This window comes from Carassius gibelio, chromosome B6, assembly GCF_023724105.1.
Source record: "Carassius gibelio isolate Cgi1373 ecotype wild population from Czech Republic chromosome B6, carGib1.2-hapl.c, whole genome shotgun sequence".
NCBI classification, from domain to species: Eukaryota; Metazoa; Chordata; class Actinopteri; order Cypriniformes; family Cyprinidae; genus Carassius; species Carassius gibelio.
This window is the reverse complement of record NC_068401.1, coordinates 6,584,978-6,612,101: the sequence shown is the minus strand read 5'-3', so window position 1 is coordinate 6,612,101 and position 27,124 is coordinate 6,584,978. Positions and strand designations below refer to the sequence as shown.

The 27,124-nt window shown below is 36.9% G+C and overlaps 6 protein-coding genes across 8 annotated transcripts in view; 3 read left to right on the top strand and 3 right to left on the bottom strand.

Annotated features, from left to right (window-relative positions):
• The first annotated feature begins 4,916 nt into the window (after positions 1 to 4,916).
• On the top strand, positions 4,917 to 8,850 carry h6pd (hexose-6-phosphate dehydrogenase (glucose 1-dehydrogenase)). Its single transcript, XM_052558294.1, has 4 exons — positions 4,917 to 5,564; positions 5,648 to 5,765; positions 5,862 to 6,131; positions 6,247 to 8,850. The coding sequence occupies exons 1-4, from the start codon at positions 4,917 to 4,919 to the stop codon at positions 7,584 to 7,586; spliced, it is 2,376 nt and encodes a 791-aa protein (XP_052414254.1). The 3' UTR covers positions 7,587 to 8,850.
• On the bottom strand, positions 5,368 to 11,510 carry LOC127959243 (uncharacterized). Its single transcript, XM_052558296.1, has 9 exons — positions 11,286 to 11,510; positions 10,432 to 10,472; positions 10,164 to 10,302; positions 9,933 to 9,995; positions 9,755 to 9,834; positions 9,529 to 9,659; positions 9,391 to 9,457; positions 9,169 to 9,299; positions 5,368 to 5,516 (listed from the first exon to the last, which is right to left on the bottom strand). Exons 3-8 carry the CDS (start codon positions 10,235 to 10,237, stop codon positions 9,217 to 9,219), a joined length of 498 nt encoding a protein of 165 aa, XP_052414256.1. The 5' UTR covers positions 10,238 to 10,302; positions 10,432 to 10,472; positions 11,286 to 11,510; the 3' UTR covers positions 5,368 to 5,516; positions 9,169 to 9,216.
• Positions 11,511 to 11,628: 118 nt separating this feature from the next.
• On the top strand, positions 11,629 to 12,813 carry rbp7b (retinol binding protein 7b, cellular). The gene is made up of 4 exons (XM_052558297.1): positions 11,629 to 11,777; positions 11,990 to 12,168; positions 12,292 to 12,393; positions 12,497 to 12,813. The coding sequence occupies exons 1-4, from the start codon at positions 11,705 to 11,707 to the stop codon at positions 12,548 to 12,550; spliced, it is 408 nt and encodes a 135-aa protein (XP_052414257.1). The 5' UTR covers positions 11,629 to 11,704; the 3' UTR covers positions 12,551 to 12,813.
• A 376-nt stretch (positions 12,814 to 13,189) lies between these two features.
• Positions 13,190 to 14,383, top strand: cenps (centromere protein S). The gene is made up of 5 exons (XM_052558298.1): positions 13,190 to 13,326; positions 13,436 to 13,559; positions 13,645 to 13,678; positions 13,790 to 13,856; positions 14,064 to 14,383. Exons 1-5 carry the CDS (start codon positions 13,300 to 13,302, stop codon positions 14,196 to 14,198), a joined length of 387 nt encoding a protein of 128 aa, XP_052414258.1. The 5' UTR covers positions 13,190 to 13,299; the 3' UTR covers positions 14,199 to 14,383.
• tardbpb (TAR DNA binding protein b) lies at positions 14,341 to 19,294 on the bottom strand. Of its 3 annotated transcripts, none has more exons than XR_008154226.1 (7): positions 19,029 to 19,294; positions 18,104 to 18,434; positions 17,560 to 17,738; positions 17,206 to 17,346; positions 16,750 to 16,920; positions 15,484 to 16,578; positions 14,341 to 14,731 (listed from the first exon to the last, which is right to left on the bottom strand). XR_008154226.1 is itself a non-coding variant. In XM_052558295.1 (6 exons), exons 2-6 carry the CDS (start codon positions 18,342 to 18,344, stop codon positions 16,090 to 16,092), a joined length of 1,221 nt encoding a protein of 406 aa, XP_052414255.1. In that variant the 5' UTR covers positions 18,345 to 18,362; positions 19,029 to 19,294; the 3' UTR covers positions 14,810 to 16,089. The 3 variants fall into 3 exon arrangements, 1 of the variants encoding a protein (XP_052414255.1); XR_008154225.1 differs by having other exon boundaries at positions 18,104 to 18,362; XM_052558295.1 differs by lacking the exon at positions 14,341 to 14,731 and having other exon boundaries at positions 14,810 to 16,578; positions 18,104 to 18,362.
• An 814-nt stretch (positions 19,295 to 20,108) lies between these two features.
• The window catches only part of ca16b (carbonic anhydrase XVI b), a 77,435-nt gene continuing 70,419 nt past the window's right edge, over positions 20,109 to 27,124 (bottom strand). Inside the window, exons 20-29 of the mRNA XM_052559897.1 lie at positions 26,935 to 27,095; positions 26,617 to 26,752; positions 24,533 to 24,679; positions 24,324 to 24,417; positions 23,224 to 23,300; positions 22,927 to 23,055; positions 22,164 to 22,310; positions 21,294 to 21,436; positions 21,085 to 21,220; positions 20,109 to 20,920 (exon numbers count right to left, since the gene is read on the bottom strand). Coding sequence (XP_052415857.1) covers positions 20,774 to 20,920; positions 21,085 to 21,220; positions 21,294 to 21,436; positions 22,164 to 22,310; positions 22,927 to 23,055; positions 23,224 to 23,300; positions 24,324 to 24,417; positions 24,533 to 24,679; positions 26,617 to 26,752; positions 26,935 to 27,095 — 1,317 coding nt within the window. The 3' untranslated portion in view covers positions 20,109 to 20,773. The remainder of the gene's footprint in view (positions 20,921 to 21,084; positions 21,221 to 21,293; positions 21,437 to 22,163; positions 22,311 to 22,926; positions 23,056 to 23,223; positions 23,301 to 24,323; positions 24,418 to 24,532; positions 24,680 to 26,616; positions 26,753 to 26,934; positions 27,096 to 27,124) is intronic.

The following is a 27,124-nucleotide window of genomic DNA, read 5'->3' as shown; positions in this document are numbered from 1 at the left end:
TTTCATAACAACAGGGATCAGACATAAGAGCACATTAAATATAATGGGCAATAAACATGATGAACACAATACATATAACAAGGCAGAAGTGTTAAATGAGGTAGAAATGTAAGAAATGTAAGTGTTTAAGGATAAAGTTCTTGTGCACAATTGAGTTGGCTCAGAGCAGATATAAGGTTAGAATATGTCCATTTGTTTTTGGTGCACAGGCCATTGTGCAGTTGTGCAAGAGTGGCTTTAGTGCAGATGTATGCGAATGTCCATTAGAGTGTTTTTTTTGTTGTTGTTGTTGTTGTTTGTTTTCCTTCTTTCCTGCAGACATGGGGTAGGTAGGCAGTTTATGATGGGAGTAGGATGCTGGAATATAATATGAACTATAATTTTGAAATATATGCTGAGGAAGTGCCATGCAATTAGTACATAAACACCATCAGCATAATATTTCAGGTCTTTTCTAAAGAAATGCTTTTTCTTTGATCCACCACCTAACTAACAGCATTCATTCACTCTTTAATCTGGCAGCATTGAGCTCTTAAGTAGCAGGCAGAGCTTTAAATTAGTCAGTGCTTAGACACAGGAATGATAAATGTATTGTGTGTTGGTGAAGAGGCCCAATAAACAGGATGGCACACATTCATATGCATGTGTTTGTGTGCTCAGCTTGATTGGAATGTTGTGCCGGAGAAAGAACAAAGAACTTCAGGAGGAACAAAGCACTTGAATCTAAAGGAAGAAAGGCAAGTGACAGGGTGGCAGTGGGAAGGGGGTGATGGGAAGAACATGGACGGTTGTAAGAAGTGTGGGAGATCTTACACACAATGAACCCCCTGGTGCCATAGCCATCCTTACCTCCAGCTCCCTAACACACACACACACACACTCAAATTACATGTAGCCCAATTGGCTGCAGGTTAAGACGGCGACAGCTGAGCTCCCTGGTTTTTCCTGCATGACACACATGCACACACACTTGCAAACCTGCTACACCAGAGACACTTGTCACACAAACAGGAACTCCTGTCACCTAGTTTACAGTTTACTTCTCAGTTTGAGCTTAACTGGTGATCCAGCTGGGAGGCCTACACTAGTGTGGTCCCAGCTGAGTGTACATGTGCATCTGATAAGCCCAGTGCAATGCTCCTCATTGTTCTGAAATGGCATGGAAATACAACCATCTTCATGACAAGACTATACAAATGGCTGACAAAAGTTTGGATGACTCTAACATTATTACATATATTTATTGATAATAATATTTCAGACACTTGTCCAGTGTAAGACTTGTAATGGTACTCTATATCATTGTGTGTGGTAGTGTGAATTGATTTAGTAATTCTGGAAAGAAGTAGAGTATAATAAAATCATTATACTCTATAATCTCTTTAACCAAAAAAAAATATATATTTTTATACATGCCCTTATGATCTCAGATTGATTTTCCATTTTCATTTTAGTTCAATTATAATTCAGGTGTGTTTTTCCTGTTTTTATTATTTTTAATATGTCTGTGTAGTTTCTATTACTTTTTATTCTATATTTTTATATTTTAATTAGTTAATGTTTATTTTATTTCAATTAAGTTCAGACAATAATAGCCATAGGAGACAATATTATATAAGGGAAAAGATCCTGCAACAGAACTTTACCATCAAAACAATGCTTTTGATTTTACCAATGTGTGTGTAATCTAAATGTATAATATTTGAGCTATTAGCATCATCTAATAGAACTGCAATATGCTCGGCATATCATGCTACTATTTTTGCAATATATACACTAGTCAACATTTGAAATTGGATCAAAAACTTTCATCAAAGCTGTCCTAAAACCTAAAAGCGTTCTTGTCTTAGGATAACTTTGATGAACTCTATTGATCCACTTTAAATGTTGTCTACAATAGTTTGTATAATAAGAACACCATGCAGATTTTCAGATTTTGCTCTGCACATGACTTGACTTTACTACTGTGCAGTATTTAGTAAGCTAGTATTCATTCAAAACAATAGACTGTTTTGAAACAGCTTTCCTAAACGCTCCCCAATCTGCCATTGGTTGAATACCCTTACCCCAAACTCATACCATTAGCAAGTGCTATGTTATGCTTCTAGGGATCATGGGGTCAAGGTTTGACTGGTTAAAATAGCCTCATTACCCTCTGGATGTAGATGTCGTCTACTACACCATCTGATAAAAAAAAAAAAAAAAAGATCTTTCTCTTTTACGGGCATCCACAAATGTTGGGATACTCTGACAATTTTTTGCAAGCAGTAAGCCTACAGTATATAGATCAGAAATATTCATAACAGTTGATTGATTTGTTGTTGCACTTTTAAAATAGCCTACTAATGGTGCATATTAGCAGGTTTGAAAACAGGTTGGATGACTTTACATGTTTTCTGAGATGAATGGTTCTTGTTTGAATACTCTTTGCCTAAGACTCTTTCTCTCTCTAAACTAAATGTGCAAAAGAGGAATACATACATGTACAGAAAGACAAGAATATTGTTTTAAAGATAACACTTATGAAAACTCATTGCTCAATATTTTGTGAAATCAAATGCAAGAATGCCTAACCTGCAGGTTTGTGACTTGTGTTTTATAAATGTCTTGTAATTTACCCGTGGCATTGTATTTACCTGCAGCATAACACACGGAGTTATTTCTTAAGCACCTATTGGCAAATATCGCCCTCCTTTGGGCAACACACAGTCTGGATAACACAAACAGTAGTGGATTTACATTTTCGATGCTAAATTCTGGATAATTAATTAATAAATAATAAGAATGTGAATTAAATAATAACAATACAAATCTTAAAAGTATCAAAACGGATTCGTTTCCATTGCATAGATAACCTTCCTGGCTTCTCAACGCAGACTTTAATGGCATTGATTTAATTGTTTGTTTCACATAACACGCTCGCTTTTAAACTTCCCTTCTCGGTACGTCCCTCTGTTATGATATTTACATTTAATTAATAGGTGTTTTAATTGGTCATCAATCACTTTACAGGTTTTTGATTCCCCGTGTTCTCAGTCAACGTATTTTTTTTTATTTTTTACTCGAATGTTTTGTGCTTAAAAACCATAAGATTAACCAGCAGCGCGAACACGTGACCTTCTACTACGCTTGTTTGTAGAATGTCACCACGCCGCTCGAGCTGTCACCACCACTGTCCAGAGAATCAGGTATGTCCTCACAGCCTCTCTCTGTCAAACCTATCTTTGTCCTTTTGTATGCGCCACTCTGCCTGCAGATGTTTTATGTACGGTACAATTTATAATGTTAGCATTTATTTGCCTGAGTCAGTTGGCAATAACCATAGACTGTATAAAAACAGGCAAGAACAGGTGCTGTCAGGGTCTGTTTATGTGCTTCGTGAAGATAGTATACTCACGTCCGCCTCTGATAGTGTATTTTCATGTTTTAAAATTCAATAAGATCAGAATCCGCGATATATGGTCACATTTAATTGCATAAATGTTAATAATTCCAACATTTTAAATAAATGATTTTGGGTCTCCATAATATAGGCTACTGGATAAAATAGCCCTTAATGAGGTTAAGTGACATGATTTTGATGGGGCGTAATTAATTGTCTTGTCAGTTATAATTAATCAAATGTTATAATTTAAGTGCTTGAATTGATCAAAGCTTAGTTTGATATAAGTTCATATAAATGTTTATATTGTTCACTAGATAATATGAATAGGAGAAATGACCCGAGTGTGCGCTGAATTACATGAGTTCTGTGCAGCAGCTGTTTATTTAACTCGACTGCATCCTGTTATGCTTATTTTATAGTCTTGAGTGTTTCAAGGAATTTGTGTATTTATTTTAAGTGTACACAGTGCCTCGATGTTTAAGTTTGCAACACCCAAATGTGCAAACAGTGCTTTAGGGTTACATGTACTGTTGTTATCTTTGGCCTTCACACAAGCTTATCATGAGCTATCATGAAATCAGAATCATCCTGGTTGACAGTTTTCTAGAAGATAGGTGAGGTCAGAATGATTCCAGCAATTCTCAACTCTGATAGTCACCTTAAATATTGGATTCTCTCTGTTTGACTACGATGTGTAACCTTTCATTTCATTCAGGTCTTTTAACCGTAATTGAAGTCCGTTTGTTCTGGGGCTGTTGGCATAACCTTGATTCTAAGGGTGAATGCTTACCTAGAGATTTCATTTGCATTACCATGGTTCTTGCTTTTACTCATTATTCCAAATCAGTCCAGGTATAGTATGTCAGTGGATTATAAGACACAGTGACTTACAGAAATGACTCATTAACTATTACTGTATATTAACAGTTTTTGTGTTGAATCATCAGAGTGATTATGCAGATGTGTAATGATGATACATTGGCGAGAATTACATGTAAACAGGATACAGTATATTTAATGTATCAGACAGCTAATATTAATATAACATTTGTAAAAACGGCTAAAATATCGATGTAGACTAAACATTAGTTTCTAACACTAAAAAGTGATTTTCCCGTCTTTTAATTTTTCGATCCAGTTGCAATTCTTTTAATGCTTCCGAAATGTTTATTTAGTGACTAAAGGTTTATCTTATTGCAGTGCTGACAGTTCCATATGCTTTATGTGAGGTTTGAGGCTAGTTTTTAATCATCAGCCAAATGTTTGCAAAAGGTGTTTACTTTATACTGAGTTATAGATGAGAAATAAAGCCATCAATAAGCCAAGCAAACATTACAATCCAGCTTCTGAATAAATTCCTTTAAGTTCATGCTTAATCACTCACAGTTTTCATAGTTTGGTTTTCCTTTGTTTTTTTTTATACATGTGTGTGAAATCTTTTCAGAATTTACATCAAAAGATTTTTTTTTTCAAATATTCTAAAATCCTTTCATTTTTATTTCTTTTTAAAGGGTGGGTGTGTGATATTACAATGCTTATGATAAAATGGGAGCTGCTGCTATTGGCCATCATATGCTGGCAGAGAGGCCACACAGATAATCATGAGACTAAGAAGAGACTTGGCCATGTGACTGTGGTAGTTGTGGGTGGAACAGGTGACTTGGCCAGGAAGTACCTGTGGCAAGGCTTTTTCCAGCTCTATGCTGACCAGGTAGGCAAAGGACACACCTTCTCATTTTACGGTGGGGGCCTTTCGCCAACCGAGAAGGGGACACCACTGCTGTTTGGGATCTTGAAGGAGTTGGCTTGTCCTCTGGAGCTCTCTGCAGAGCGCTGTACTTTGGTCAAAGACCAGTTCCTGCATCTTTCCAAATATCACCAGCTGAAGACTACTGAGGACTATGAGAAGCTCAGCCAGCAGATCAAGCAGCAGCTAGAACAGGAGGATATGGTCGAAGCAGGGAGGCTCTTCTACCTGTCTGTTCCAGCTTTCGCGTATGCAGACATTGCAGAGAAGATTAACAACACCTGCCACCCCCCATCTGATGCATGGCTCAGGGTGGTACTGGAGAAGCCATTTGGTCACGACCTTTACAGTGCTCAGGCCCTTGACAAAAAACTGTCAGGCCAGCTAAAAGAAAATGAGATGTACAGGATTGATCACTATTTAGGAAAGCAGGTACAATCTTAATTTAATCAAAATACAGTAAAAAACACTATCATGAAATTATATATATATAATTTTTTTTTTTTTTTTCGAAGGTTGTCTCTAAAATACTGCCATTTAGGAAAGAGAATAAGAAACTTCTGGACCCTATCTGGAACAAGCACCATATCCAAAGAATAGAAATTGTTTTGAAGGAAACCCTGGATGCCAAAGGTACTGGTGTTTTATAAATGCTTATAAATGCAAGTTTTTCTCCACTTATCTTCTTAATGATTACTTCAGCACTTATTGTCTATCATTCATTTACAGGCCGGATTCAGTTTTATGATCAATATGGCGTCATCAGAGACGTGCTCCAAAACCACCTCACAGAGGTCATGACCCTTATGTTGATGAACCTTCCTGCAAACCTGTCCAACAGCATGGAGATTCTACAGAACAAGCTTAATTTCTTGGCTTCCCTTCAACATGTAGATAACAGTAATGGGGTTGTAGGTCAGTACCAAGCTTACAATGGAGAAGTTCAGGAAGAGCTAAATAAAACTAAGGACTACTTCAGCTTGACCCCTACATTTGCTGGTGAGTAGAAGAGCTTTGTAGCTACATAATCCAGCATGTTTACATGCACACAAGAAAAATGCTTATAGAAAAATCAGTCTAACCATGCTTATGTGGACAATAATTGTCTTTACAGGTGTGGTCATTAATGTCAACAATGCGCAATATGAGGGTATCCCCATATTTATGACCTCAGGCAAGGCACTTGATGAACGGGTATCTTATGCTCGTGTGCTTTTCAAAAATGATGTATTTTGCATCCAGGATCCGAACAATGTTCAGTGCAAATCCAAACAGATCATATTTTATCTGGGTCACGGAAACCTGCAATACCCTGCGATTCTTGTCAGCAAGAACCTGTTCAAGCCCGAACTGGTAAGCAGCGGTGACTGGAAGGAGGTCACAGAATACAAAGATGTGAATGTCCTGGGGTTACCACTTAGTGACTATTACATCCAGTCACCGGTCACACCCAGAGAGGCTTATTGTGAGCTGATCTCGCATGTCTTCTTGGGACGCAAGGACAGCTTTATTAGTGCAGAGGGACTCCATGCTTCTTGGGCGTTTTGGACTCCCCTCCTCGAAGCTCTGAGTCGAGTCTTTCCACGGGTGTATCCAGGTGGTGAAGCTAATGGAAACCTGCTGAACTTTCAGCTGCAGGGCCATCAGGTTGCTTTTAGCCATGAAGCCGTGGTCAACGTTATCAACCCCAGTGCCGAAGACAACTTCCAGGTGATGCAAGGGAAGTACCGTAGTTCTGAAATGGTATCTGCCTGGGCACAGGAACTGGTGGAGCGCTTGGCTTCTGATCTTCTCCTGGCTGCTGAGGAGGCCATTAGTGAAGAAGGTCAGTTTCACCTGGCGTTGTCTGGTGGTTCCAGCCCAGTGGCACTGCTTCATGCACTGGCCCTGAACCTCTACACCTTTCCGTGGCGCAACACTCACATATGGCAAGTGGACGAGCGTTGTGTGCCACATACAGAAACCGGCTCCAACTTTCGGTCTATTCACGATCTCCTGCTTCAGCATATCCACATACCCTACTTCAACATCCACCCCATGCCTGTGCATCTCACCCAACGGTTATGTGTGGAAGAGGATGGTGGACCGGCATTATATGAGAAGGATATCAATAAACATGTCAACGGCTCCAGTTTCCACTACATCCTGCTCGGCGTAGGCCAAGACGGCCACACTGCCTCATTATTCCAGGACACCAAATTGGAAAATGATGAGGAACGGTTGGTTATTCTGACAGAAAGCCCCATTAAACCACATCAGAGGATGAGTCTCACATTCACAGCTATCAATAGGGCTCGAAGGGTAGGTGTTTTAATTATGGGCAAGAGCAAGCATGAACTTGTCAGTCAACTCAGTCGAATTAAGGGCGAATCATCCAAGTATCCCATTACCAAAGTACAGCCGAAAACCGGTACTCTTATATGGTACATTGACTATGATGCATTGTTAGGATAAATGGTCTAAAGACCAGTACAAACTGGTCAGTGAAGCCACCCGCCAGGGCTTATAGCTCAAATTGAATGCTGTATTGTGAATGATTGAAGAGTATAAATTGAAGTGTAATTTTCACACCAACTGAGGTGTGATATGTGTGAGAGTTATTTTCATGCTGTGATAAGGATTTTGAAATTTGACTGTGCTACAGAATCATTGCATTATAAACAACTGACAACTTCAAATCTCAGGAACTTTTCAAACCAATTAATCTTATAATGCTGCTGAAATACTTATTTCACAAGATAAGATGGTTGAGAAGCAGTTAAGAAGATACGTATGAACATTTTAATTCCATATCGAGCACTCTTTCCACTTTTGTGACCAAGCAGTGATCAGATAAAACATATATTTAAACATATAATTTTACTTTTTTACTTTTTACATAGCTGCAATTATTCATCAGACTGCCAAGAAAAATTGAGATGAAGGACCAACTCTTTGTTTTTCAGAGGAAACTAACAAGATGTATTTGGTTTCTTTCCCCCCTTCTTTATTGAAAGACTTAAATTAAATGGTAAAATCCCGTTCTAGACATAATCACAAAGCTCGGGTTATGTAATACTAATAAAACATGTACACACAACTTGCCTAAGATTGCATTGCCAGTGTTTTTAGGACAGAAAAAGTTTGAGTTTACCGTTTCATCTTTAGACTGAATTAAGTTTCTATTTTTGGCCTTATTGATGAAACCATTCCAGAACTACATTGTTGAAAATGTATTAGTGTCTAAGATTTTTGTCATACCTCAGAAAACAAAGGTTCATTATGTGTTGAGCATTTGAAAAGGCACAACACCACCTTACAATAGTTTTATATCTACACATGAATGTAAAGTCTCTTTTTATACTGTGTTGTTTAAAATCTAAGAAGCACATGTTAGTCAACTATGCATGCTTTATGAAACACTGCAGGAGTTATTTCTGAACAGCTGGAAAGTATCATCTGATTCATAACCACCGATTTAACTTTCTTTAGTGAAGCCAAACAGCATTACATTCCACAGGGATCTAAATCATCTAATGTGAAAATGTTAATAAAACATTCAAATAAATGCACACATATTAAAGTCCGTTTACACAAATAGATTCCTGTTTTTAAGGTGCCTATAAATACTAAATGTTTAACATCGTTGAGATCATATTGTATTTCAACAAAGTATGTGCCTTTCTGACTGGTTAAACATTTGTATTGACACTTTTGAATAAAGTGTATTGCTTTTCTATTATATGTTTTAAGGAACTTTTGTTATGGTATTCAGCTGTATTACATGGAATCACATACATCATTTTATATTTTGCAGTGGTTTTAATACATAGCAATAAAATATATTTTAGAATTTTTTTTTCCTCTTTCCAAATATGACCCAACCACGTAAACTACAAACTCAGCGAGTTTATATATAGTTATAGCAAAAATTCAAAACACAATAATATGCAATCTATATATGCAATCTTTCTTCTTCCTTACACTGTAATATTAGTGCAAAGGTGCCTCAAAACTGTCTGAAAAACCACTGAAACCATGTTAATAATAGATGCACCTGTATTGAGTGTCAGTAGAAGACCATACTGCAGCCATGGCTCATTTTTCAAGCCCAGAGGCACGTATCTCTTAGCCAATGAGGAAACAGTATGTGGATCAGGCAAAGACCTCCTCTAACCAGAAAGAAAGCTGGAGGCACAAGAACAATGGTTATTTTTTCTACACTTATTATGCTAGAATTGGAATGGACCAAAAACCAAGTACCTGTATATAATTTTACCTGTTGAAAGTATGCAAGCCCAAGAGACTACTAAAGAAAATATGTATAATTCTGTGGTGGTTTTTGCCTGAGAAAAGCAAAAAGTGACATAAGTTCATTTTTTTAAGCTAAAATCATGTTACCATAATTTATACTTACACACTGTGGTGCAGACAGGGTAAGAATGACTGTACAGAGTCCCTGGATAAATGTGAAAAGCCCAAATGAGTGAAAAGCTACCCTGATACTCTTGGGAACTGGGTCCGTGAGTGTAAGCGCTACAGCCAAACCTTCAGTGGGGTGAGAAGGGTTGATAATTAGTATTTTATATTGGAAAGCAGACAAATATATGCAAAAAAAATAATAGATATCAAAATCAGATTACCTGTTGCTAAGAAGGAGAACACAATGAAGGCTATGAGATTGTTTAAGAGTGGCTTTTCACAATAACGAGACGTTTTTGGCCTGTGAAAACATTACTGCAGAATAATAGATATAGCACGTGATAACAAGAATGCACATATTAGCACTTTTATCTGTGAAACGTTATATAGCTCACTTACCTTGACAAAACATAAAACTGTGGCGCCAGGAAAATCACCACAAAGATGAAAAGAACAATCTGACTGCCAGAGAGAACATTTTGACAATTTTGATTTTAACATTTTTATGTTACTGTATATGCATCACACTCCAGCTTTACAACAACAGATAAATTAAACAAAATAGTGTTTAGCATCTGATTACTTATTTCCTATAGATAGATAGATAGATTAGATATGTTGTTACCTTACCATTTTAACCTTTGATGTCTTGGAAGCCACCTGCTGGTCTGAAAAGCTGCATGAACTAAGAATTGGTGAAGCATTGTACCGTCACCTCAGATGAGCCATTCAGCAGAATACACGTTTATCAGCAAGATGTAGGCTACATCTATAATTCAAGATTCTTTTTTTAATTATCTTAAATCGCATCTTACTGAATTTAATTTAGTATTTGCATAGTGAATTAAGTCCGAGAAGTCTGACAGAAGAAAATTCATAGAATAATTAGAGGATTTACCTGAGAAGTGTGATGCTAGTCAGCACAGCAGGTGATTAGCTCTGAGGAGAACCGAGATCATCTGTTGGATATTATCAAATGACGCCCTCTAGTGGTTTGTCTGAGTATAGTTTTAGAGATTTCAAATTCTGGATCAGAGTCGTGTTTATGTGTAAACCGGTTTAAAGCAGTGATCAGCATATTGTGTAAAACTGTTGACGTATAATAAAATGCGTATACACTGAAGAAAAAAAATGGTGTAGGATTACTTTAGAACAATTTTCACTCAGAATAACTACTAGTAAATTTCACAATGATACACACACACATATAATTTTTATATAATAATATGATTTTATATTAATATATAATTTTCCAATAATCTTTGTTTTCATTACAACTTTGGGAAAAACATTTTTTTTTTACATGAAGCACCACAATGAATAAACCTTATTACACACTTTAAATCCTTACAAATTATCATGGCATGAAAGAATGAGGACTAATAACAGCATGATTCTTTTAAGTGTTGTGTGTTAATGACTTTTTAATTTTTTATTATTATTGTATTATTATTATTAGAAACCCATCTTTTCAGAATATAATGACTTTTGGTCATTTTGATTTTAGTCTCCTCATCACAGAAGACTTTCAGTGTTTTTTATTCATTTTGAATCTTCACTGCCCACTGCCCAATTTTCAGTGTGAACTTACAATGAATAAATTACAAAACCCAGCTCAATGTAGCCTCAAGACAACCTCGTCTCCCAGAACAGAGGGTCAAGAAAACATGCCTGTCATTTCCACAGCATTTTGAAAGAAAGTAATCTACCTGGCTTCTTAGAAAATAGAAAAAGAGAGGAAAAACCACCAACCGGTGTTGACAAGCCTCCTTTAAAGCCATCTCCATGCCACATTGTTAATGAAAGATAATGAAATGACCTCAAACCTACTGGGCATCTTTGATATTGCTTAATTCTTGCCAAACTGTTGTACAAGTTCAATCCACTGCCAAAGCAACATGTGTCTTTCGAATTACATTGTTCTCTTTAAGTTCCCACGGGACACATACGCAATTAGTGTGTAAAAGTGAAGTTCCGCCTCAGAGTACAACCCCTGTGACCAAGCCTCTAAAATAGCTTTTGTGTAGGAATTACCCCTGCCCCAGATTACACACAGACATGCTGTGAAATACAACACAGCACATCTGCTTCTCTCATTTCCACACATGAACCTTTAAATTCCAGCTTCTAAGTTCAAACACTTCAGAAACGCTTCAGGATCAACATCAAGCATGCCTGCAAACTACACTGGAACCTGGGACATGGTGGACAATCAAAACTTTGAAGCTTACATGCTGGCTCTTGGTGAGTATATGTTTTATTGCCTCTCTCAGGGTTTTCATATTTTACATATTAGGTATTTCACACACACATATGTATAAAAGGCATTTTACTTTTTAGATTTTAAATATCTATCTAAATAAAATAAAAAATAAAAAAAAAAAAAAATTTACATTGTGAAAGTATTTACTAAGAATATGAGTCTAACCTTCTGCAATTTAATATTTGTAATACAGGAATTGATTTCGCCACTCGAAAGGTGGCGAGGATGCTAAAGCCACAAAAAGTTTTTGAGCAAGACGGAGACTCTTTCGTCATTAAAACTTTTACAACTTTACGAAACTACTCCTGTTCATTTAAAATCGGTGAAAAATTCGAGGAAATCACCAAAGGACTGGACAACAGAAAATGCCAGGTTGAAAACATACACACACTCTCGCATTCAGTCACAAGAGAGAGTGGCACTGAGATGGTGTGTGGTCATAGTCAAGAGTTTTCTGAGGCAGAATTGAGAAATAATGCAATTTCTTTTCTACAGACAATAGTCAACTGGGACAACGACAAACTCGTGTGTGTGCAGAAAGGAGAAAAGAAGAACAGAGGATGGACTCACTGGATGGAGGGAGACACTCTTTACCTTGTGAGTCAAACATAGACCTTCAAATAGTAATTGTAATTTTCTAATAAAATGTATAAAAATACCACATAAAAATTAACTTAAGAAACCTTTTTTTTTCTTAAAGGAACTTAGATGTGAGGATCAGATCTGCAAGCAAACCTACAAAAGAACTGCTTGAACAATTGTGCTTAACTGAAATTCTAGCCTGTTTATTGAAGAATAACAACATATTTCAGCATTAAACAGTTCTCAATCAAGCAAACATAACATTATAAAACTGGGGAAAGCTTATCAAAGTAGGCCTACATTCAATAGGAAAGCAAGTGTGTCTTCAAAATGTGTGTTGTGGGGAGTCAAAAATCTGTCACTTTTCTTATTTGTGGCAACAACTGTCTCAATTAAATAAAAATTGTTTCAATAAAAAATACCACAGAAAATGGATTACATTTGATACATTTATTATAAGTGCTACAGCTATTAGCCTAATTATTGCATGAGATCAAAAGGCTGATGTTGTCTTGTAACGCATGAAGCTTTTTTTCTTTTTGATTTACAGATCTAAAGAAATATTTAGGTATGGGAGACTGAGACTGGCCTGGTTTCAAATGTTGTGCAACTAACCCTAACACAGCAATGGTTTCTTTCCACACAGTACCAAATGTTTTAATTTGAAGGAAGCAATTAACAGAAATATTGACTTTCCTCGTATGAAATTATCATATACTGAAGAACTTTTTATGAAAGAAACGTGTTTATTTCTACATTCTTTATTTTGACTGACATTCGCGCCACATCATTAGGGGGCGCTGACATGGCTGTAATAAACACTGACGCCATCACTACAACGAGAAGCAGCGCAATTCGCGCCATTTTTGTAATGCTCTAAAAAAGAGCAGAGTTGAGCTTCAGCTTGTTTACCTACTGAAAATGGATGAGGACGAGGCACAAAAACAGGTTATAACATTACACTTAATGATCAGCTATATATAGTATATATACACACACGTTATAAAGAAGCTTTCGAGTTTTGCCTCTCACATTGCCAGTTTTCATATGCTTTTAGAGGCTTAAAGCTGCTGTGCACTACACTGTCGGTCGTCTCTGTCAAGACATCGCCGCAGACTGCGAGAAACAGATCACTAAACAGACAATAGCAGCTATCGCAGAGACTGCTTTCAGACAGTGCGGTAAGATTGGGTTTAACTTAGTGCCATGAATGTGACAAGAAGCGATTGAACGATATTTATTCACGCCCCTCTGTCTTGCCTCTAGATATATTTGCCAAGGACTTGGAAGCGTTTGCGAGGTAAACTTCACCCCCTTAAAAATAGTTTCTCCTCAGGAATTAACCACGTTAACGAAGATGCTTTTTTGTTGTTGTTGTTGTTTTACTGATGGTTACCTATAATGTTTACAGGCATGCTAAACGACACACAGTTACAGTGGATGATGTGAAGCTGACAGCGAGGAGGACCACTGCACTGGTAGGACGATTTAAGAAATCAAATGTTAAAACCATAGACTGTATAATAACAGGTTAAAACATGGTTTTGCAAATCCCACCCATCCATATATATTTCAATTAAGGTAATTGTGTTCAGAGGTCTAGTCATAGAAAAAAAAAAAAAAAAATCATAACCAGTTATAACAAAATGAGTGAAAAACATTGTAATCTTTCTACACCTTCACAGTCCAACTACATTCAGCAGAAAAGTGAAGAACTGGCTTTGAACAACCAGGAACTGAAAGAGAAGAGGAAGAAGAATGCTGCCAAGAGGAAGAGTAAAGACATGGAAGCTGAGGAGGAGAATGAGCTTGAAGACTGAATGAAATGTACAAATCTGCATTATAGAAATTTGAGTTTTAGAAAGTACTTGGTTTTTGCATGCAGTAATAAAATAGCTGTGCATATATTTGTAAATAAATCACATTCAATACTAAACACCAATAATGGTTTTTACTCAAACATGGGTTCATTTGTGTTTTATTGTAATAAACAATTCTGTAAACATCTCTTTGTTGGGAATACGAAGCTCTATGAAACAATACAGATTTTTAAATCATACATTTTGAAAACAAGACCTGAAAAGAAGACTACTTTAATCTGCTTATGGCTGCAATTTAACACGATGAGCTGCTTTGTCGAAAACAGATCAAGCCTAATATAGATTGAAATGTATTGGGCTTGAACGGTTATGAGAAAAGCACTTATCCTGAAACATCGATTAAATTCTGCTAGGATCTACCATGTCCATGGCTGTTACCAGGGATGCAGAACCACAGCATCCTCCATCTTCCTCCATTCCCAAAACGGACTTTGCGCCTGGGGTTCAGTTGCGGCCAGCCATATTCCAGGCCCCTAAATGTGTGAATTCAATTAGTTGTGTGGTATTTGCTTACAAACATCATGTGACAAACCAGTATGAGAAAATAGCAATCTATTTAAATTAGTTTTATTGAAGCACTCCCTTCATTTGACAAATCATATAAAAAGCCTTTTGAAAACACTGAGCGACGTTATCTAGAAGGAAACTCCACAGACATCCACAGCACTCAAAACATACAGGTCACACTTACACCATCACTCATGTTTTCCCCTCTCAGTGTCCACTGAAGATGTCATCCACATCAAAGTTCACACTTACAGGTCAAGTTACAAGGAAATAAAGCACACACACCATACAGCATTCAGATGGGATTATAGAAGCAAGACAAAGTATGCATCATCATCACAACATTCCACTAACTATACAAGCACATTGTCAGTATACTAAAGGAGAAAAGCAAAACGGGGGAGCCAAAAAAAAAACAAATCCATGAGGTACACATTAAATGTCCATCAATTTGGGCTCAATTAAGGGGGACGCTGGGGAGTATCAGCAGCTCTCATTCACACGCTCACCAAACCCACCCACTGCAGTCACATTTCTGTTCGTTCATCGTACTTGCAAGTCTTTTCGTTCGTGCGCTCCACACTTTCTTCGCTCACTCGCAGCCTTCTCACTCTTCGCCATCACCAATCGCACTCAAGGGTTGTTTAAAAAAAACGTCACTGTCTGCGCACTTGTTGTCTTAAAAAGTGGATTAAAAAAAGAAGTAGTAGACACCCACCGTGTCATCGAGCGGTGCGATGAGAGCATATAGACATGGGAGGAAGGTGACAATGACCTCAGCCACACTGTGCTGCCATAGAGGGCGCTCTTCCCAGGCAAACCCCATAGATGTCATCTGCAGATGAGATTTTGATGAAGGCTGGTTTTAAAGGGTTTCCATAAAACTGGACTGAAATAAAACTTAACTTAGAATACGTTTAGGTTTCAACCAGATTCTTTCCAATGCAAGTTTGTTGTTTTATTCGTCTTACACAATGATAAATGTACTTAAAATATGATGCAATTCTCATGCTTTTTCAGATATCCACAGATTGAACAACATGCATTACAAGAATCCAGCTGAAATGCTTTGTCTGCATCGATCAAGACAATACAACATTGAGGGGAAAAAACAACAACACCAAAGATGGTACATTAACGTAGCACCCTGGTTAACATCTCAGTCCAAACACTTACTCAAATCCCATTCAGTGTGCAAAACATTCTTCTTTTTTTTTTCTCCTTTTCACCCATCCACACTTCCAAACACACGTGACGAGATAGGTCTCTCTGAAAATACTTACCAAACACGCTAGAAATACAAACACTTCCAACACAAACCGGCTTACATACCCCACCCTGACGACTTGGTCTCCATACTAGACCCAAAGCTGGAGTTAAACCCACTACTGCTAGAGTTAGAGCCTGAGCCCCAGCCAAGAGCGGCTGAGCTGCTGCCGTAGTTGCTGTTGCCCGAGCTGTATGTTTGAGGCTGGTCCCGAGCGGAACTTGTGCCGCTTGTGCTCGTGCCAGATGTTGCTGACTGACCCTGCTGTGCTAACATTCCCATCATACCCCAACTGCTCTGCAGGGCGGCCTGGGCAGCAGCCATCATGGCTGGGTTGAGGTTAAAATTGCCAAAATTTCCCAAGCTGCTGGAGCTTCCCCCCATGCCGCTCCGGGTGCCACCGAAACTCTGACCTCCGAACCCATTCCCAAAGCGCCCTGCCCGCTCCATCATCTGCCTAGTGTTGTTGTGCTTTGGCTCAGCATTGGAGATGTGCACGCTGATGCCCTTGATGATCAGATCTTCTCCGCAAAGGGAGGCAGCAACCTGGGGAAACATAGAAAATCTTAATTATGCATGAACAGCTGATTTCTCCATCCAGAGTAGAATATCAAACACAATAAATTCCTGATGCCAGCAAATGTGAAAGCAAATGTGAAAAGGGGTTTATTTCTGGTTTATCACCTTAAAATCGATGTGAAAACAACAATAGCTTACCTGGTCATCTGCAAAGGTGACGAAAGCGAATGCTCTGAAGGGTTTAGGAATGAAAACATCTGTAACCTCCCCATACTGCATGAAGAACTGACGGAGCTCATCAGCAGTCATGTCCTCAGTGCAACGGCCCACAAACACTTTCCTGCTCCTCATTGGTTCATCTGGACCTTGCTGTAAAAATATTCAAACAGATCACTCAGAATAGCACCCCTGACATTTCTTTCATAAATGGCTGATTTATAGTGTCATATGTAATTCATCATATACACTATTGATCAAACTTTTGAAGTCAGCAAGACTTTTTTTTTTATTAATCTTGGATGCATTAAATTGATCAAAAGTAAAATAACACATTTACAATGTTACAAACTACATTTCGAAAGAATTATGGTTTCCAAAAGCAATACAGAAAACTTTTAAATGTTATTGTTAAAAAAAAAAAAAAACAACACTGACCTTTGAGTTGGGTAGCTTGCAGTCACACCACCTGCCATCAATCATGTGCCGCTGTGACATCACCTTACCCTGAGATTCCCAATCTGAGAACCTCACAAACCCAAATCCTTTTGAATTTCCCGTCTTCACGTCCCGCTTGACCTGATGTAACAGAATCAAGTCAAAAAGCTGCGTTCATACCAGATCTAATCTGACTTCGTGACTGACAGCTGAGCCCAGTTCTATTTTTAAAAGCCACATAAAAAGTTACAAACATTAGACACAGAGACAGAAATGATGGATAGCTTTCAGCAGAATATGGCAGTACAAAGACAATCATAGCTGGAGTATAACATTTATGTCAGTATATCTTACCTGCACCATGATGACTTCCCCAAACGTACTGAAGTAGTCTTTTAAGTCTTGTTCTGTAGTCTTCCAAGGCAGACCCAGTACAATCAGATCTGAAGTCTTCTGATCTCCTCTCTTGATCTTCGTTGCAGATGAAGCATCGATCTCATCCATCTTCCTTTTATTATCTGGCAGAACCGTTTCTAGAAAAGAAAAGTTCACTTTTCTTACATGTTCTCACATCTGCATAATGTCAATCACACTTCATGCAACAAAAAAACCCTTTTAATTTTTTTTTACAGCTAATGATAGAAATACAGAAGAACAAATGTTTCCATCTGCCAACTGTGCGGCTCAACTTTGCTCATTATAACGTACAATCTCAATATTTAAGTAAAAATGTTAGGCGCATGTCTAAATTAACCCTAAAATGCATAAAAATTACCCCTATTCTTGATGTTTCTAGGAGAGAAGTTAGGGTTAATGATGGCATTATAAAATGTAATTTTGACAATTATTAGAAACCTTTGACAGAGGCTAATTCGTAAAGACCATATGACCTACCTACCTTTGGGGTAATTGACCACATAGACCAGGTTTCCCCAGCCGTTCTCGGGGGCGTGTAGGATTCCGTCCACAAGGCGAACCCCCCGCATGCACTGAGACACCAGGCTCCGATAACGCAGGCCACAAGCCCCTGGAAACTGAGCGGCCACCGTGGAAAGCAGCACCGTGCCGTCATCCTCCGACGGGATCTCCATCGGCTCCTCGTTCTCCTCCTCCGCGACGCGAATGTACATCTCGGCCATCTCTCCTCAATCGAGGTGCTGGTGAGGAAGTTATATAATGAGTGGCTGTTTTCCTCAAACTCTGGCGAACCAATAGCAAACGAGTGTAGGCTGTGAAGGAGATATTTCATTAGTTGGACATGACCAACGACCACGCCCCCTTCCTAAACGTGTCGGTGTTTTATGAATGTGAGTCAAAATGTTACTGTTCTCCTTTGTGAACTAAATATGTTATCGACACTCACAATTCAATCCACGATTACTGTTAAAATAACGTGTGTGCATTGAGGTAATTTGTTTGTAAATGTGTTATACGTAGTAGATGTATATATGTTGAAACGAATTCTAATACAGAATCGAGAATGACAACAACAACTAAATTAGTTGTAGTAGAAGAGGCGTATTTCAGTTTCGTTAAGCGAATAACTGACTTATAAATAATCATGAAAATATCAAAAGGTGTCACTGAATAAATCTTTTTAGCGAAATGTAAAAAATCCGCCGAAAAATCTCTTCCACTAACGTTAACGTTACTTGTAATGTGAGCTGGCCGTGAGCGCGACTTTTAGCGCATGCAAACAACTCGCGAATCCTTATTGCTAAGCAACAGTAAAATACGGCATTAGCAGACCTCTTATAGGTCCATATGCGGTCTAGATACACATTTCTGTATGTGTTATAGTGAAAAAAATCTGATAACATTACCAATGAACAACTGCTCGGATCCAGATATTCCTTTGTTAGCGCCACCTGCAGCAGCGCTCCTCGTTCAGAAGAAAATGTGACTGCCAGGAATGAATGAGCCACTTAACAACTCTCACGGAAGATGACACTCTTAACAAGTATCGGTGTCTGTTCTAATCAGAATAAAGCAAAATAGTGCAATCTCTGTACACTATGTAAAGACAAAAATATTCCGTTTTATCCAACTCATGCGACACTATTTTCGTATCAAGATGGCATTACCTAAGTCATGAAGGGAAATACGTCACACGTGGGCGAACTCATTTTTTTATGTGAACGGGTGGAGAAAAAGAAAAACAAACATTGTTGGTGTGCAATCATGTTTGCTTTGCTGGTGATATATATACATAAAATGTAATAACATAAAGTGTTATTTCTGAACAATTTAATTGCAACCAAGATTCTTGTGGCAGTTGTGTAACAGAACACTTTACGGATGAAAGCAGAAGCACCTCTCCCTGTGCAATAGTGGACTGCTCTCACAGATATAGCGCTCCCGGTGGCAGATATGAGTATAAATAACCATGTTATTTACTTGAGATGTTCAGTGATGGGGAAAGCAGAAGTTAAAGGAAAACATGCAATAATACTTATTTGACTTAAATGTAAAACACCCGTTTTAAAAATCCAACAGTATATTAAAACACAAAATATGTGATGGAGACATTAAAATGTATTGCATTGTTGGAATAAATCTAATATACCTTTATATTTTTTTTTATTAGTGATGTTTCTTTTTTAATACAAAATATTAAAGATTTTTAATATGCATAGCGTTCATTATCCATAACCAAAACAAAAAGAAAAAAATGCATCGCTAATATCATTCTATGTATCAGTAAACATCTTCACCAGAGTCGTTTCATTGGACTATGCATGATCATTTTAGATTTAAGAGGTTGTTTAACCTTTTCAAGTAGTTTTCAGTTAAGTTTTTTGACTTCAGTATATGAATTCCAAATATCTTATGTAATGATTTAACTAGAACATTCACCATTCCAAGAAAGAGTCATCTTTCCGAGTAAATGCTTGTAACTCAAATACAGCAAACGAGACACATTTTTTTAATCAATATCTTTATATATTACAAAACAATAGAAATGCTACTGATAACAATATATGTTCACAGTTGCTGTTATGATACCACACTGAAATAATGTATATAAGTTAGACATAAAATGACATCTCTTAATAAATAAAAAAAGAACATTAATCTAACAAGTCACAATGCTTGACGGTTAAAAGTCACATGATTGCATCATCATGAGCATTAAGTTGGGAGTTTTTCTGTGTACAGTTTTCATGGGTATGAGGCTGATGTGTGTGTTAATGTGCTGTCGCTGATCACCATCACAAGTCTGTAGACTTTTTAGGCAACAATAAAGTGATACTTGGAAACATTTTCAACACAATTATCAATAATCAGCTAGGCATCAAGTAGTAACACTGACAGTGTAGTGCAAAGTAGACGGTGTGTGTGTGTGTGTGTGTGTGTGTGTGTTTGTGTGTTTTGGAGAGCAGGTTGTGGCGCTCAGCAGGATAACAAAAAGCAGCAAAAATAAATATCAAAAGAATTTATTTTTATCGGTATATAAAAGCTCTTTTTTGTTGTTTTTTTGTTTTTACATTTCACCAAGAGTCTGGGGAAAAAAGGCCTCATGGAAAGTTCAAGGAACCACTTTGCTCCGTCTCATTTTCCGGAAACTTCACACCAAGGACTCCATGCTCTCAGCCTGGTTGGATTCATCCGTTTCCACTATCCCAGCAATTCTGTCCATGTAGTTAAAGCCAAGTCTAAAGTCTTTACTGCTGACAAGGCTGAGCATAGCCTTGTAAAGGTAGTGATAGTGCGCCTAAAAGAGGTAGAGAGAAAGAGTGAAAAAAGGAAATAAACACAATGAAGGAAAATACAATTTTGGAACTTCAACTTTACTGCATCAAACTTCTACACAAAACCCCAATGACATCTCTTTGATTTAATTCGTCATCAAGCAGACTTGTATTTTGAGGTACTTACAATTTCAGTGAAGACGCCAGGCCTCATCAGATTAATCATTTTGGCCACTTGATAGACATCCACAGCACTCTCGTTCTCCAGTTGTTGGGAAAGTGTGGTCCAAGCACAGAACATCCCGGCTGAGACCGCTCCAAACCTGAAACACACAATCCATGAGGCTCTCTCTCCCTCTGGTTACATGCACTGCTACTCATAGTTCATGCACTCACTCGTCATGAACGATGGTGGGACCATCCCTCGTCATGGCCTCTTCTTTGATGATGTTGATAAGCTCAAATGTGCTGCTGATGGACGCATCAGGATCTGGCCAGTTTGGACACTGGAAATGTCGGACTTCTAGCACATAGTCATCCTGCACAGCAAAGATAAACAGTTATGCAACCAACAAGTGCAGCTAAAATGGGTTGGTTGCTTTCAATTTTAATGGTAAAGCAGAAACGTAGACATTAGATCAAGTACCTAGCTGTTGTATTTTAAGATCTATCTATCTATCCATACATCCATCCATCCATCCATCCATCCATCCATCCAGCATTTTAAATATAGTAATAAATAATAGTAATACTGTGAAATCTTGAAATTCAAAATAAAGGTTTTCTATTTTAATAAATTAAAATGTAATTTATTCATGCAATGGCAAAGCTGAATTTTCAGCATCATTAATCACAGTGTCACATGATTCCTCATAAATCATTCTAATATGTAGAATTGGTGCTCAAGAAATATTTCTCGTTATTAATAATGTTGAAAACATAAATAAAAAAACCTTTCAAAACCGTATAAATGTCTTTTCTGTCCATTTTGATAAATTTAATGGATCCTAGCACTATATATTATATACTATACTATATATTTATTTTTTCTGCTTACTAATACTATGATTGAATTAATAAGAAATGTAAGTAATAAAGCAACAAAAATCAAAAAGAAAAAAAAAAGACACAAATCTAAGAATTTCTTAATTTATTTATTAGAAAGATTGAATCACTTTACTTTGAATGTTACATTGGTGCATCAGTTGTTAAAGTTAACATTAATCTTCCAATTTAAGAGAGATGTTTGTGTGGTGACTGAGGTACCTGTGTGGCTTCCAGGATGAAGTCGTGGATGACGAGCTGTTCCTCATTAGACAAACAGAGTCTGTCAGTATTAATGAGGGTGACAGTGAAGGCCACACAGTTCATGGGCTCCTCTCGGCTGGGCCAGTACACAAACTCATCCTCAGTCTATAAAAAGAAGAGAAGGGCATATAAAATCTCATTTATCATATCATATCATATCATATCATATACTTATATAACACTAACAGATTTAACTAATTTATAAATGTTGAGAATGTTTCCACATTTAATATTTACAAATTTACACGCAAATACAAGTGATCTTATAACAAATGTTAAACAAATTAAGCAATACGTTATAAACCAGAAATAACCAGAAATTTGGGTAGCACTTTATTTTACAGTCCTGTTCCTCTTGTACATACTATGTACTTATTATAGTAATTACAATAACTATGTAATAACTAGGTACTAACCCTGAACCTACCCCTAAACCTAACCCTAACCCCATGTAGTTACCTTGTGTTACCAGAACTTTCTTAGATAAATACACTGTAAGTACACTATAAGTACATGTTAGTACACGTACTGTAAAATATCGTATCGTATAATGTAATAATTCAATTGAACTCAAAGTACACGTGCCATGATAATCTGCTGGTATGAAACAATTGAGAACGCAAGCTGCTGAACATTTATAAAAAGAACATACGTTATATAACGCAGTATGAATCCACTTAAAAACTCATGTTCATAAGTAGCTCTTCAAGGCTGTACTCACGAGGCTGAGGTTGTCTGGCAACATCACAATAACTTGAGCGTTATGGTCCCAGATCATCCTCCAGAAATCTGTGGTTGTGTGGGGCAGAGGATGCTGGGTAATGATGAACTCGTTGCTCCTGTAATAGCCCTGTGAGTGGATAAACACTGATTTCATTCTAAAAGAAAATCACAGCTAATGTTGAAACGAGCAGGTAAGGAGCTGGAACGCAAGTTACACAAATAATTCATGTTCCATGCATTATTAAATATGATGAAATATAATGTATAATGTTCCAGTAAAGTCTTGTTGTTGTACCATAATGTAGGAGGCATTGATGTAGTCTGTTCCTTTTACTCCTGGGAGGGGAGCTAGTGCCACCCGAGCACGTTCCGCTGAGGGGCAAAACATCAGTGATAAACAACTCACTATAACAGTCACAGCAAACCAAACCTCAGACTCTACCATTCAGTGAGTCATTGTGTTTAACAATAATAATATTGTTTGCCATGCTTTGTCATCTTGTTTTTTTAAAAGTAATCTTACAGAAGCATATCTATTTTATTCTACATAATGCAAGTAATCCTCAGCAACTTGCACTAGCTGTGTGATTTACTTTTTCTTTTCTTTTAAAACAAATATTGCCAACTCTATTGGATATTTCTACTGGATATTGAATTTTCTCATGGAAACAAAATGGTTACGATGGTTATCAGGATTGGACTGAGTTGTTATTACTAACAAAATAAAAAAATAAAAAAATAAATGAATAAAAAAAAGAACTCAATTAAAAATATATTTAAATAAAGAAAGAACAAATGTTACATCAAGAACTTCATTAACTGAATAAAATAAGTCACATAATACATAAACTACAACTGAAATAAAGGAAATGTAAATAGAAATATAAAAATGAGAGAAACAAGTAATTAAATCTTTTAACTAAAATTAAAATGAAGTTTGAAAATATAAAAATATGCATAATTCAAAATATTAATAAATAATATAATAGTACATACATAATACTAAAAAATCAATAAGGATTTTTTTATTTACTATAGAAAAAAAAAATTGTCTATTGGATTTTTCTGTTCATTTCCCCATTCAAATAAATTAGTAACAATAGTTATCAGGAATTGTTTACAAAATTTAAAATAAAATAAAAACATCAAAAACTGTTTTTGGCAATATAAATAAAGAAAATAATATTAGATGGAAACTTAAACTTGAAAAAACAAAATATCTGAAAACATAAAAATCAGAATATAAACTATTAATGAAATAAAATAAATGAAAGCTAAATGGAAATATAAAAACACTGTCATAAACTGTACACTGAGAATACAGCTAAATCCATATTGGCAACAAAGCAGGATTGTTGATTTTGATATATGGGTTTGGAGGGTTTAGCGGCTCACTTGGTAAGACTGACGAGGTGCGGTTCTTCTCTTTGTTGCAGTCTTTCTGGGCACTGAAACACTCAGTGAGGTGAGAATTGCATTGTGTCAACAACTGGAGGAACAATAACAAGAGCGTCCACAAGGAGGAGCAGGTTAGTTGTCGAACTGAGAAAATAAATGTCTCAATACAATTGCATAGAGCCACAACACAGTCATCAAGTGCAGACCTTAAACTGTTTGTTTATTCGTGTTTGTCCTGTAGGGCTCGGGCTGAGAATGCTGTTGACATAACTATGGAGTTGCCAGGCAGGCACCTCTGTGTCTTTGCTAAGCACAGCTTCCATTAATGCATCATGGATAAAGATAAACTGCTCCTGTAGGTCACACATTCACAGCCATTAAAACAAACCATGTTGCATTAGGTATATGACATCTCAAACATTATATTTGCAAATAAATAACATAATATAGTTATGTGTAGAATGGCATTCTGGAATTCTACTCATACAATTTTTGTTTAGTATGTAGAGAGTGAACAGTATGTAAATGGTCTATATGCATGTTATATAAAATGAAAAATGTGCAGTATACAATCAGAAAATACTGCATACTGTATGCCACAATGCACTGCACTTGTATTGACCTCACATTTCCACTATAATGAAATTAAAACAATTTGACTGGACTGCAAAAAGTCCAAAGTCCTTACACAAATGGGATTTTACAAATGCATAATAACCATTAACTGGAAGTTACTTATGCAACAGTGTTATTTTAGTATTATTGGTAAAATTAATAAAACGAATAAACATATATATATATATATATATATATATATATATATATATATATATATATATATATATATATATATATATATATATATATGTATATGTATATGTATATGTTTATATATATATATATATATATATATATATATACATACATATATATATATATATATATATATATAGCTTTTAGAATATTTTTAATTAGCTCTTATTTTTATATTTACAGCTTTCTTCTTAAATTTTATTCAAAGGGGTCATATGATGCTGCTAAAAAGAACATTATTTGGTGTAATGAAATGTGTTTATGCGGTTTAAGGTAAAAAAAAAAAAAAAAAAAAAACATTATTTTCACATTCTGTACATTACTGTTTCTGCTCTATGCCCCACCTTCTGAAACGCGTCAATTTTTACAAAAAGCTCATCGGTCTTAAATGTGATTGGCCGAATACCTCAAGCGTGTGACGGATAGTCCCTTAAAATATTGTGATGCCCTGTCTGGCTGGAGTGACAAGTCATAAACATAAAACCCATTATAAACATGATATAAACATGATTTCTAGTCGTGTCCTCAAAAACAAAAAGTGGTTGCACTTTCTCATTGAAACAGCGTCACACACCGCGGTCTTGAGTGAGCGGACGCTGGCGGGCTTGAGTACGGCACGGCCGGCGGATTCTACGGGCTGGACTTCGCTTCGTCTATGGTGAAAGCCGATCCGGCAATCCGCAGTGCAAAGTTTATGTATTAACTCAGCAACCAGCACGGATCAGCTCCAGGCGTGACGAAGTGGATATCGTCCTCTTTTGGAAGGTCAAACAAAAGTAGTTTCACTTTCACAGTGAAACACACATCGTCTATACAACATGGAGAATAAAAGTTACGCCTTTTTCTTTGTGTGAACATCTGGGTGGCATTATGCAAATCTTCCCACATAGTGACGTAGACGTGGGGACATGTTAGAACAAGACGTTTTAGGGTGGTGTGGATAAGTCTTAAATTTTATAAACAATATCTCTTAGGATTTGAGACTTAAGTCTTTGCAACATTACAGATCTTCTTTATGCACCAAGAGCTTGTAACACTCCAAAGAGAAAGGAAACATTTTAATCGCATCTTATGACCCCTTTAATGTTTAGTACGTTTATTATGTCCTTTGAATCAGCCATGGCAGCATTTCTAATTTTCATTTTTTCATCTTATATCTATATTTAATTTAAGCATTATTTTATTAAAAACATTCATTTTTAAGAGTTTTACTTTTAGCCAACAGAAGTAACCCTGTTACTTAACAACAAGGTCATTTGACAAAATGTAGTGCAATACATTTAGAATTTTTATTTTTTATTTTTTATTTTAATTGCATGCTGCACAGTTGATCATACAATTTTAACAAAGCGTCTGGAGTAAATAGTATATGCAGCACAGAATTCAGAAAGCAGAACACTAATATTTCATCAAAAAACAGCAACAGCCAGTGATTTGAGTGTGGAAATATAGTGTATTAAATCAAACAGGTAATAACCTCGGTCTGGACCAAGTAGTTACGCTGAGCACGGATGTGCTTGAGGTATCCCAGGACGTTGACAGTGCCTTTGTCCTTTATCTGCTGCAGCATGCTGTCTATGACTATGTATGTGCCTGTTCTGCCCACTCCAGCACTGCAGGACACAGAGAAAGAGATGGTTTGATAAAAAAGACATCTCATTTTGCTACAAAGCAAAGAGGCTCACACTTTCAACCGCTGAATATGATGTAGGGATGGGAAAGCTTGCACAGTTGGAAAGTACAACACTGGAACTGACGTTTCAGACGCGAGTGGGCGGAGCTTATATTTTAGTACCTGCAGTGAACTAGAACGGGGCCTGTGCCCGGCGTGCGTGCCGCTGAAGAGCGAGAGATGAATTTGAGGACTGGTAGTGTGTACTCAGGTGCGCCCATGTCTGGCCACTGCGTGTAATGGTACTGGACAACCAGCCGTTCATTATGCCTTCCCTTCTGACCCTGAAAAAGACAGACCAGAGGTCAAAATG

Bases quoted from the DNA above. Each gene is read 5' to 3' on its own strand.
- rbp7b (XM_052558297.1), top strand. From the start codon at position 11,705: ATGCCTGCAAACTACACTGGAACCTGGGACATGGTGGACAATCAAAAC. The intron at 11,778-11,989 runs GTGAGTATATGT...TTTGTAATACAG, and splicing joins AGCTTACATGCTGGCTCTTG to GAATTGATTTCGCCACTCGA. The intron at 12,169-12,291 runs GTTGAAAACATA...TCTTTTCTACAG, and splicing joins TGGACAACAGAAAATGCCAG to ACAATAGTCAACTGGGACAA.
- cenps (XM_052558298.1), top strand. From the start codon at position 13,300: ATGGATGAGGACGAGGCACAAAAACAG. The intron at 13,560-13,644 runs GTAAGATTGGGT...TCTTGCCTCTAG, and splicing joins GACTGCTTTCAGACAGTGCG to ATATATTTGCCAAGGACTTG. The intron at 13,679-13,789 runs GTAAACTTCACC...TAATGTTTACAG, and splicing joins GACTTGGAAGCGTTTGCGAG to GCATGCTAAACGACACACAG.
- h6pd (XM_052558294.1), top strand. From the start codon at position 4,917: ATGCTTATGATAAAATGGGAGCTGCTGCTATTGGCCATCATATGCTGG. The intron at 5,766-5,861 runs GTACTGGTGTTT...ATTCATTTACAG, and splicing joins GGAAACCCTGGATGCCAAAG to GCCGGATTCAGTTTTATGAT. The intron at 6,132-6,246 runs GTGAGTAGAAGA...TTGTCTTTACAG, and splicing joins CTTGACCCCTACATTTGCTG to GTGTGGTCATTAATGTCAAC.
- LOC127959243 (XM_052558296.1), bottom strand. From the start codon at position 10,237: ATGCTTCACCAATTCTTAGTTCATGCAGCTTTTCAGACCAGCAGGTGG. The intron at 9,660-9,754 runs GTAATCTGATTT...ACCCCACTGAAG, and splicing joins GTTCTCCTTCTTAGCAACAG to GTTTGGCTGTAGCGCTTACA. The intron at 9,458-9,528 runs GTAAGTATAAAT...TGCTTTTCTCAG, and splicing joins CCCTGTCTGCACCACAGTGT to GCAAAAACCACCACAGAATT.
- tardbpb (XM_052558295.1), bottom strand. From the start codon at position 18,344: ATGGCCGAGATGTACATTCGCGTCGCGGAGGAGGAGAACGAGGAGCCG. The intron at 17,739-18,103 runs GTAGGTAGGTCA...TTTCTTTTCTAG, and splicing joins TGTGGTCAATTACCCCAAAG to AAACGGTTCTGCCAGATAAT. The intron at 17,347-17,559 runs GTAAGATATACT...CTGTTACATCAG, and splicing joins GGGAAGTCATCATGGTGCAG to GTCAAGCGGGACGTGAAGAC.